Genomic DNA, 12,121 nt, shown 5'->3' with positions numbered 1-12,121 from the left:
TTAATGACCACAGAGAGTCAGGACCTCGGTTTAACGTCTCATCCGAAGGACGGATTTATGTATAAACTTTGTCTAAGACTTTTCTTGTAGAATTCTTTAGAACTACAAAATGAGGCAATTGTTGAAATACAGTCAAACTATAGAGCTATAAATGAATGTGGATAGCAGCTCAGATCATTCAGGCTTCAGAGAATCTGATGAGAAATTTATGAGTTCATTCTGAATTCGTAGGCTTTTGTGTCTGGGAGGATTTGAGCAGTTTGTGATCTCTTCTGCAACTTGAGAGATGATGCATGAGGCAGGAGTAAACATCTCTCCCGTTGCTCTCTGTTTCATCTCGTTGCAGTCTAGGAAGAGTCTTATTGTTCAGTTTGGTTATGACACCCAAGAAGTGACTCCTCCTAAAGCATGATGAGAGGATGAGTTAATAATCATGGTTAACACAAATTATAGTGTCTTTTATATTCTTCAGTGCTTATTCCTAGAAAGTAAACACAGTGTCTATATACACTAAGAACAAATTGCTCGCCTAGATGACAAAGGCTATTTACACTAACCCCGCCCACTGACGTCTGATTTGGCCAGACAGCATTTCAGAAGATGATTGATTGTCAACAACAGCAAAAGTGTAGGGGTGAGGCGCCTGGCAGAAAGATGCAGATAGACCCGGGTTTGAATCCACCTTTTGCCGAACTGCTCTATTCCCTTTTCCCATGACAAATCAGATCGGAAAGGCAATTATTGAAGAAAATATTTGAAATGTGCAAATAAAGTTCAAATAAAGTTTCCAGCGTGTGTTTAATAACAAAGTTTTTAGGGTTAAGGGTAGGTGTAGGGAGGGATTTATTGTTCCCAAAAATTTTTTTTTAACTAATTAATCATAGAAGGAAAATGCCATTTACATCCAATACTGGCAATTTACACTCACCTAAAGGATTATTAGGAACAGCTGTTCAATTTCTCATTAATGCAATTATCTAATCAACCAATTACATGGCAGTTGCTTCAATGCATTTAGGGCTGTGGTCCTGGTCAAGACAATCTCCTGAACTCCAAACTGAATGTCAGAATGGGAAAGAAAGGTGATTTAAGCAATTTTGAGCTTGTCATGGTTGTTGGTGCCAGACGGGCCGGTCTGAGTATTTCACAATCTGCTCAGTTACTGGGATTTTCACACACAACCATTTCTAGTGTTTACAAAGAATGGTGTGTGATCCAGTATGCGGCAGTCCTGTGGGCGAAAATGCCTTGTTGATGCTCGAGGTCAGAGGAGAATGGGCCGACTGATTCAAGCTGATTGAAGAGCAACTTGGACTGAAATAACCACTCGTTACAACCGAGGTATGCAGCAAAGCATTTGTGAAGCTAAAACACGCACAACCTTGAGGCGGATGGGCTACAACAGCAGAAGGCCCCACCGGGTACCACTCATCTCCACTACACATAGGAAAAAGAGGCGACAATTTGCTCAAGCTCACCAAAATCGGACAGTTGAAGACTGGAAAAATGTTGCCTGGTCTGATGAGTCTCGATTTCTGTTGAGACATTCAGATGGTTGAGTCAGAATTTGGCGTAAACAGAATGAGAACATGGATCCATCATGCCTTGTTACCACTGTGCAGGCTGGTGGTGGTGGTGTAATGGTGTGGGGGATGTTTTCTTGGCACACTTTAGGCCCCTTAGTGCCAAATGGGCATCGTTTAAATGCCACGGCCTACCTGAGCATTGTTTCTGACCATGTCCATCCCTTTATGACCACATGTACCCATCCTCTGATGGCTACTTCCAGCAGGATAATGCACCATGTCACAAAGCTTGAATCATTTCAAAAATGGTTTCTTGAACATGACAATGAGTTCACTGTACTAAAATGGCCGCCACAGTCACCAGATCTCAACCCAATAGAGCATCTTTGGGATGTGGTGGAACAGGAGCTTCGCGCCCTGGATGTGCATCCCACAAATCTCCATCAACTGCAAGATGCTATCCTATCAATATGGGCTAACATTTCTAAAGAATGCTTTCAGCACCTTGTTGAATCAATTCCACGTAGAATTAAGGCCGTTCTGAAGGCGAAAGGGGGTCAAACACAGTATTAGTATGGTGTTCATGATAATCCTTTAGGTAAGTTTATATGGGAAACAGTTTTAAAAACTTTTTAACAATTATAGCGCCATCTCCAATCTCCAAAAAAGTATGCATGCTTGTTTAGAATTGCACGTCCTCACCTATTTTCGTGAAGTTTTGAGTTTTTGTTTAGGAATGATAGTCTTTTGGGTGGACTTAAATGACCCAGCTATAGCTATCCAAAGACCAAATTATTGACCTAGAACGTCCTGAGAATTGAGCAGCAGTGGCTTTATTGAGGTTGAGCCAAAAACCTAGGACTATATTGCTATTTCGAATTGCTATTTACACTTAATAAAATGTGGGGAAAAAACACTTATTTGTGTAGCATAATAGAAACTAAAACAATTTTCTTTTCTTTTTTTACTGAGCATTTGTTGACTTCATTTTCAGGCCAATTTCTTACTCTCGGGAAGCTTTGTTGAAATAAATGGTACCTTAATAGACTCAATATATAATCAGATTTTTGTTAAGTGTATTCTTGGGTCTATTTATGTGGATGAGCAATGAAATAATCAGTCATGGAATCATTTAGGAATTGTTAAGTTGAATCGGAAGCAGATTAGTTAAATTCAGCTCGATTTCTGTCCGTATTGTTGAGCTCATGAAGTGGATTCTGCGGCGTCTGATTGCTTAACGGTGTGATTGCTGTGCTTAAATCAGTGCCAGCGGCGGTGTGAAGTGTGGCTCATTAGCTTAATTACCTCAGGTAACGCAGCAGGATAAACAGTATTGGGGGAATCGCCAAAGACATCACATTTTATGCCATTTCAATTTAGTCAGTGTAAATTTGTTTTGCACAGAGAGTTTGAATGTGTTTTGGCACTTTATTAGCAAGTGAATAGACTCAAAGTCTCTGAAAGTTCCCTGAGAAACAAACTCCGTAGAAGGTCATTTCTTTATTTATGAGCTGCTGTGATGTGATGGATGGAGGCGAAGTCGGGAACGGCAGACGGATCTCTCCAGAAGTCCAGGCTGTTCTGTGTGTTATCTTCGTATCTGATGTTTCGCAGTGTTTATTTGCTGGTGCTGTATTGAATGTCATTGCGCCGTTGGCCGTTGTTTTAGTCATGCAGCTGTCAAAATATGTTAGTCTCTGCTGCTTCTGTAAGACTGATTAATGAAATTTGTCCCCGTCACCCCAACCCCTGGACATCCGCTGCGCTTCAACACTAACGCAGCGAAAAATTATTTCCCTAAGAGCTTGAGCAGGCAGAGATACTGCGATCCGATTGGGCGTCGGATTAGAGGGCAGGCGAGAGGGCGGAGTCAAAGGTTAATCCTCCACAGCGCTGGATGAGGGAGTTTGCGTCCGGTTCTCCTTTACGTGTCCATCTGTCTCTGTCTTCCCTTTACATCCTCAATCAACTACCTTTCTGTACTTTCTGCCTCCATTGAGGACAACTAACACACTGTAATAATGCTCATGAACATGTTGTAAGTAAAAAGGAAAAATACACGTACATTTTTTTGTGCAGATTTGAATACTTGTTTTTTTTACATAAATGAAAGAAATCATATTTCTTGTGAAGACTTGGGTAACATGGTTGAATGGGTGAGCTTTTGTGCAAAAACTGAGCCTGAGAACTGAGAAAATGGTGTGAGATTATTTTCCTGTAGATCCAAATGATGTCGCTTCCTGGGTGTCACAATTTCATGTTTATTGTTCTCTTTTATAATAAGGAAAACTGGTTAAAATTAGTTATACAATACTCCTAACAATAACAATAACAATACTTTGAATTTTATAGTGCGCCTTTCTTCAAACTCAAGGTCGCTTTACAATATTATTACCATGACTGTCAAACAGATATGTATGTAGTGTCCGTGACGTCACCCATAGGTTTCTGAAGAGCATTTTTGAATCATTTTTGAACAAAAAATAGGCAAAGAGGCAGGATGTGGCTGGAGCTGAGGAGACGTGATGTCTAACAGACAGCAGACAAATGGCTAGTAGTGACAGCAGCAGCAATCATTTCTGCTGTAAAGTTGGGCATTTTAACATCACACTCTGAGATTTTGCTCTCTTTTGGAGCCTGTCTCTAGCAGCCAGTCGATGAATTGAAGTTCAATTAACTTCTTTGTTGGCTTTAATAAAAACTGGCGTCAAGAGTTGCAGCTTGATTATAACAAATAAACATAAGAAACAATATAGATAAACTGAGATGGATAACATCATAAACTATGGTAGATATCATAACATGCATAACGTGAATAAGATCATAAAGTTAGGGATGCAAGAAGTGAAATGTTTTTAGGTGGGTTTTGAAGTTAATCAAATATCACACAAAATTGTATTTACAGTAACAATCAACAACGAGCCCCCAATTATGTCCTTCATGCATTTATATCATCAATACAAGCCGATTTGGAGTTAGTGGGGAAAGGAGCATTGCGTTGAGAACGGATGTATCATGCAATGTAGCAATGCAAGTTAAAGACGTGCATGATGGATAATATTACCTATTAGCATGTAGATGATGAAGAGAAAAAGCCCACAAACAGAACCCTGGGGAACCCCATACACCATATGAGACGGGGCGGTAGTGAACTAAGGGATTGCTTTAACAGAATTAAAATGCAGATGGAACCTAATTTCAACATTTACTGATGCATTTTTGAATCCAAAGTTGAATTTGTTAACGCAAATAATGCGGCGTGATTGCAATCAGATTTTTACTACCGCTATCATTAACAAAAAATAATAAATGCTTTAAAAATACATTGTTCTGTTAATTAATGTTAGATAGTGCATCAACAAATTAGACCTTGTTGTAAAGTATTGCCAAAATAGGTTAATTACAAATATTGTTAGATTATTTAAACATTATAACATATAATTGTAATAGATACATACAGGGGCAACAGTCCAGACTTCATGCTAGGTTCATTTTATGTTTTATTTTTAGACCTTTTACGCAGAAAAATACCAATAAAATATATAGTACAGTATACACCCGCATTATGCATGAAAACTCCTTGTGTAAGCTCTTACTGGAATTAGACCCAGTGTGTTTGGGGAAAACATCCCCTATTTAAGCAACTCTAGCATAACACTCTTTCAGAGTGTTCAGGTGCGCGGCCTGTTCTGTCAACTCACTTGAGACGCGAAGCCTTGACGAGAAACACGATTTCATGCTGTAGAGGAAATAACTTCTGCCGCCGCCTCACCTCTGATAAGATCATTATCAGTTTATACTTCTCTAAAACTCCAGATAAGCCATCACACATTATCACCGGTGTTCCCCAAGGCTCAGTCTTGAGCCCTTTTTTTATCATTAAACATTTTTAGGAAATACAGAATTTGTTTTCACCTGCTTTACTGATGACACCCAGTCTTCCATGCCAACTTCTGTTTTTCCTCCACTTCCTCTGTCATTAAAAACTCAGTTCAGCTCAATTAACTAATTACTCAACAGTAAAACTGAAATTCTCCTGATAGGTGCAAAATCTGCTCTGGCAAAATCGGTTAGCATGACCCAGTTAACCGCTGATGGTAGATGGTTGCAAAAAGTATCTCCGTTCACCATTGATGGCCATCTTGAAATACATTTTAATGACATAAATTGGAAAGATTCCATTAAGGGTGCTTTTACATCTGTAGTTCGGTTCATTTGGTCCGGACAAGGGGCAAACAACTATACATTTTCTTCCGTTTTAGTTCCTTTTCACACCACACTGATTGCTCTGGTCTGAACCAGTTGACGAGTTGGTGTCCAAAATGCAGTCACGTGACAGCATCCACATCACTCGTTGGCCAGATGTGTCTTTGAAAGCATTTCCTAAACTGCTCTTCAACTGGTCAGAATAATACAAAGTATACAAAGAGAGGAGGAAAAGCCAGCAGTCAATATGCCAGCTTTTGTAAGTCATTTTTTGAAGAGACGACTGCGTGGGCTAACTGTTCCCCTTTTCATCATATACCACATAGTTTGTATAAACCACATTAGGCAAACTATACGATTTGGTTTCATAATGATTTAATGCACTGCAAATGGTGAAGGTGTAGCACAGCTGACTACGGCAGCTGGTTTAGTCCAAAAATGTGCAGTTGTTAAAGGGGGGGTGAAATGCTGTTTGATGCATACTGAGCTTTTTACACTGTTAAAGACTTGGAATCCCATCCTAAACATAGACAAAGTTTCAAAAACTAAGTTGGACGTTTAATGGAGTATTTCTGTGTCAAAAAAAAGTTTCGGAGAGTTTTTTTCGAGTATGGCTCGGCTTGACGTCGATAGAGCGGAAGGTCCTTGTATGGGCCGTACGGGCTCTTCTCCCGGTAGGGTGCACGTGCGCGTGACTAGAGTGAGAGAGGAAATGCACGCCCATAAACACTCTCAGCTGCAGATCCAGTCATCTGTGCAACACTTCTGTCGCACCGCGCTTCAATTTATTCCTATGGGTGACGTCAAGCGACTTCAACGCTTCAGCACAGCATTCCGGGAAGGCAGCGCTGCATTTAAACCGCGTTTGAACGCAGAAATGACGGGAAGCTTCACAACATCACGCTTCAGTCGCGTCGCAAAAGTGGATCTCCACGGTCACTGCTGTCACAGGACGTCACGAAATCAACAGTTACCAAAGAAGTGTGTTTTTGACGGAGCGGTGACGATAAAGGTTCGCGGTCGTGCTTTGGAAACAGCCGGTGAGTAAAACTGCTTCAAATGTCTGTGCTGTTGGCTATCGTCGCGTAAGTAAACATCAGTAAACGACACGATCGTGTATAATGTTAGTTAATTTATCAATGGAGCATGCGATCTATGGTGTGTGTTTAAATACATTTGTTTAGCTGACCACTATAGGTGTCAGTTTGTTTATTGGAAAACCACCCAAACATCAATCAACTTTATTTATATAGCGCTTTTACAATCACGATTGTGTCAAAGCAGCTTCACAGTGTCAAACAGGATAATATTGCGACAAAATTAGATTTGGCTGTACAGTCGTACTGGAGAAAACAGTGATGTTATCAGCCAAACATAAACCTAGCGTTCTCACAAAGCGTGCTTCGTCATTCAAATGTGCTAACGGACTCCATTGTTGTTCTATGTATAACGTTACACTAGTCTGAATGGGGCAGGTGGGGCAGGTGTGACAGCACCATACATTATAACGTTTATTTACTGGCATGTGGTTCTGATGAACCTTTAACATCTATGGAACCTCAAAAAGTTCTTTAGATTATTAAAATGTTGGTCCTTTTGAGGAACTGTTCACAGAAAGGCTCTTTAAGAAACTCAAAATGGTTCCTCTATGGCATCGCTGTTGAGACACCCTTTATTTTTAATAATGTAAATTAAAGTTTTGGGGTCTGTAAAATGTTTTAAACGTCTTTATGCTCACCGAGTCAGCATTTATTAGAAAAACAGCAAAATTGGCAAAAATATTACAATTTTAAATAAATGTTTTCTATGTGAATATCTTTTAAAATGTAATTTATTCCTGTGATCTGAATTTTCAGCATCATCATGCGTCACATGATTCGTCAGAAATCATTCTGATATGATGAAGAAACATTTCTGATTATTATCGATGTTGAAAAGTTGTGCTGCTTCATATGGAAACAGTGTTTCATAAGTTTCTTTGATAAATAGAAAATTCAAAAGAAAAACATTTGTTTTAAATATATAAAATTAAAAATGTCTTTACTGCAACTTTTGAACAATTCAATGCATCCTTGCGAATGAAAGTATTCATTTCTTCTTCTTCTTCTTCTTCTTCTTCGTTTTCTTCTTCTTCTTCAAACACACATACACCAGAGACTCTTAAAAGTTGCTAGCTAAGAGTTTGGGATATTGTGTGATTTTGTGATGCCAAACAATCTGGCAGTTAAACTGAGTCGCCATGAGCAAAGATGGCGGATTTCAAACCACACGCTTCTACTGAGTTGAGTGGGAACGCTAACAGATTACTCTTTAGTCTCTCTCTCTAATACTCTCTTCAGTTTTTAACCCTTAAACCACAACAAGCCAAAACCCCAAGATACAAAGCACTCTTTAACTCACCAGCATTCATTATTGGTCCGTTATCTTTGTCGTTAATGGTTCCATGCGACGACTCGTACACCAGCGTGCACTGTGGGGAAAAAACAAAATGGAAGGTCATTTGTCACTGATTATTAGATGTCAACATAATGACTACCACTCAAAATACGAGCAACGACATCAGAGAGTTGGCGACAGCATCCCGTGACTATCTCTCTCCGTCTCGTGAGCCGAGCGAGCGGTGACAAGCTGTCGCCTGCACCACTGCTCAGATAATAGAGGAGTTCTCCAAGTATCCCCGAGCGCCAGTGTAAGCAATCCAGGAGCGGAGAGACCCTCACGGCAGCTCAGGACAAACAGCATCCATCAACTCCATCAACATCACCCGCAGCGCTTATGGCCTAATCACTTGAAATGCATACCCCGCATCAGGCTTAGTGCGATGACGGATGAGTCTTCACGTCTCATTAGGCCTCGTGACCTTGGACGGGTCTGTGAGAGCTTCCAGACTGATCCTGGCATACAAGCTCACGAAAAACAAAAGCACAGAAACGAGAGAGTCGCGACCAGCCCATGTCTCGTTCTGTGGTGGATCCTACTCAAACATGCATCAGCCCTGACCCACATTCCCTCATGAAGAACAAAGTGAATCTCTTCTGAAGCCCACAGATCAAATAAAACCACAACGGCTCGCAGCCAACAAACACACACACTTGTTACAGTAAAACACAAAAAGGCCTTATTGTGCAAACAATTTTCCAGCTTTCCAACCTAAATTAATGTCTGTCTGCCTGCCCGTCTCTATCTATCTATCTATCTATCTATCTATCTATCTATCTATCTATCTATCTATCTATCTATCTATCTATCTATCTGTCTGTCTGTCTATCATCGTCTGTCTGTCTGTCTGTCTGTCATCCGTCCGTCCGTCCGTCCGTCCGTCCGTCCGTCCGTCCGTCCGTCCGTCCGTCCGTCCGTCCATCTATCTATCTATCTATCTATCTATCTATCTATCTATCTGTCTGTCTGTCTGTCTGTCTGTCTGTCTGTCTGTCTGTCTATCTGTCTGTCTGTCTGTCTGTCTGTCTGTCTGTCTATCATCGTCTGTCTGTCTATCATCGTCTGTCTGTCTGTCTGTCTGTCTGTCTGTCTGTCTGTCTGTCTGTCATCCGTCCGTCCGTCCGTCCGTCCGTCCGTCTATCTATCTATCTATCTATCTATCTATCTATCTATCTATCTATCTATCTGTCTGTCTGTCTGTCTGTCTGTCTGTCTGTCTGTCTGTCTGTCTGTCTATCTATCACCGTCTGTCTGTCATCTATCTATCTATCTATCTATCTATCTATCTATCTATCTATCTATCTATCTATCTGTCTGTCTGTCTGTCTGTCTGTCTGTCTGTCTGTCTGTCTGTCTATCATCGTCTGTATGTCCGTCCGTCCGTCCGTCCGTCCATCCATCCATCCATCCATCCATCCATCCATCCATCCATCTGTCTGTCTATCTATCATCGTCTGTCTATCTGTCTATCTGTCTATCTATCTATCTATCTATCTATCTATCTATCTATCTATCTATCTATCTATCTGTCTGTCTGTCTGTCTGTCTGTCTGTCTGTCTGTCTGTCTGTCTGTCTGTCTGTCATCTATCTATCTATCTATCTATCTATCTATCTATCTGTCTGTCTGTCTGTCTGTCTGTCTGTCTGTCTGTCTGTCTGTCTGTCTGTCTGTCTGTCTGTCTGTCTGTCATCTATCTATCTATCTATCTATCTATCTATCTATCTATCTATCTATCTATCTATCTATCTATCTATCTATCTATCTATCTGTCTGTCTGTCTGTCTGTCTGTCTGTCTGTCTGTCTATCATCATCGTCTGTCTGTCTGTCATCTATCTATCTATCTATCTATCTATCTATCTATCTATCTATCTATCTATCTATCTATCTATCTATCTATCTATCTATCTATCTATCTATCTATCTATCTATCTATCTATCTATCTATCTATCTATCTATCTATCTATCCTGAATCATTTGCTACCTCAATTCAAATTCAGGAACAGGACTGTAATTTATGAGGCATTGTCTATTTAAATCTAAATCTAAATACCCTCCATTTCCTTTCCTCCATCCATCTCCATAATTCTCACACCCTTCTGCTTTCTTCCCTATATTCTGTCTGTCTCTTTCATGCTGATTAATGAAGGTTAAAAGGTTCTGCTGATGGTCGTGTCAGGGTAAGTTATGGAGTTTAAAGGGTGTCATGTTGTCTGTCAGAGTCGTAATGCTCAATTCTCCCAGACACACAGGACAGCAGAAGCTGGACACACACACACAACATCACATATGTCTATACACACTGCATTCAATATTCAGCTAACATGTTTAGAGAATGTGAATCATATTGTTTCCTTTGATCACAATAGTACAATAAAGCGGACTTGACATCATCCTTAGGTTCAAGAGATAAGTGTGTGTCTGTGTATATAAAAACAAACTCTCATAAATACACTGTAAACATTCTCTACTTCTTCGGTCAACTCTGCAATTGAATTTCAGGGATGCCACACTTAATATTCATTCTGCTTTCCCTCTTTGACTGGAGACACGTTCTGAAGTTATTTTCTATTACCACCACCTCTTCCAAACTGCATGCACATGCACAAAAAGACACAAAGACACACTTCTCACGACACAAGCCACTTTTAAATTTACTCAAGTAAATTTACACTCAAGTGAATCTCTTGAAAACGTAGTTAGCATGTAGTAAACATAGTTAAAGTAGCAAGAAAAACATTGAAACATTGCATTTAACTAAATATACAGCTCTGGAAAAAAATTAAAGAGACCACTTAACACGGAAAAATCCATGTTAAGTGCATTTTTTTCCAGAACTGTATATAAGGGATAGTTCACTGAAAAAATACAAGTGTCCCATAATTTACTCACCCTTAAGCCTATAGGTGTATACGACTTTCTTCGTTCAGCTAAACACAATCGGAGTGTTTCTTAAAAAATAAAAATAAAAACAGCTCTTCAAAGCTTTGTAATGACATTGAATCGTTTTTGAAGCTCAAAAAAGCGCATCTATCCACCATAAAAGTAATCCATACGGCTCCAGGGGGTAAATGAAGGCAGAAGGTCACTCTGTGTATGGCTGTTAACAGAAGCCAGTATTTATAGTTTGTAAAGTTTTAAATATGGATATGTTTCTTACCAAAACGCATGGCTTCACTTTGGAAGGTCTTTATCGTTACCCTGGAGCTACAGATTACTTTTATGATGGATGGATGAATGCACTTTTTTGGGCTTCAAATACTGGTGTCCACTTTTTACTCCCATTATAAAACTTGGAAGAGCCAGGATATTTTTCTTTATATAACTCCAAATGTGTTTGGCTGAAAGAAGAAAGTCGTATAAATCTAGGAGGACCTCGGGATAAGTAAATTGTGGGATCATTTTCTTCTTTTGGGGTGAACTATCCCTTTAAAGAACGACTAAATGAAATCATTAATCATTTATTTGATCTGTGAGTGCGACCCCAATAAAATAGGATATCTCTGTATAAGGCGCATGTGCTCTTTATAAAAACTACAGTGTGTTTTGAAATCAGTTGAACTACTAGAGTTGTTGAGTTAGTAGCTAGTTTTGGAAATGTCCCGCCTAACTCAGCTTACCTTCTGGTGCATGTCGGCGGTAATGTGGTCCACCTCGCCATCCTCGATCTCACCCATCTTCATCCAGCTCACCACCACTGTGCCCACTGTCGCTGAATCATCTGCTGTCCTGAAACACAGCAACACAATGAGAATTGAGTCTCAGTACATGTGTGTCAAGGGCTTCAAGCCAATATGAGGAATCACACTGTCAGAAAAAAAGGTGCTGTCACTGGGGCGGTACCCTAAGGTACAAAACCGAAAAGGTACTAATATGTACACTCTTCTTCTAAGAGTGTACATTTAAGGTACTGCTATGTACCTTTAAGGTACTAATATGTACCATTTAG

At 39.9% G+C, this 12,121-nt stretch overlaps 1 protein-coding gene across 4 annotated transcripts in view; it reads right to left on the bottom strand.

Annotated features, from left to right (window-relative positions):
* Positions 1-12,121, bottom strand: part of inpp4b (inositol polyphosphate-4-phosphatase type II B) — a 246,261-nt gene that overhangs the window by 119,312 nt on the left and 114,828 nt on the right. For all 4 annotated transcript variants that reach the window (XM_067440836.1, XM_067440838.1, XM_067440837.1 and 1 more), the window contains 2 exons: positions 11,793-11,901; positions 8,133-8,202 (listed from right to left, as the gene is read on the bottom strand). In XM_067440836.1, coding sequence (XP_067296937.1) covers positions 8,133-8,202; positions 11,793-11,901 — 179 coding nt within the window. The remainder of the gene's footprint in view (positions 1-8,132; positions 8,203-11,792; positions 11,902-12,121) is intronic.

Source organism: Pseudorasbora parva, chromosome 4, assembly GCF_024679245.1.
Source record: "Pseudorasbora parva isolate DD20220531a chromosome 4, ASM2467924v1, whole genome shotgun sequence".
NCBI classification, from domain to species: domain Eukaryota; kingdom Metazoa; phylum Chordata; class Actinopteri; order Cypriniformes; family Gobionidae; genus Pseudorasbora; species Pseudorasbora parva.
This window is presented reverse-complemented; position numbering and strand designations above follow the sequence as displayed.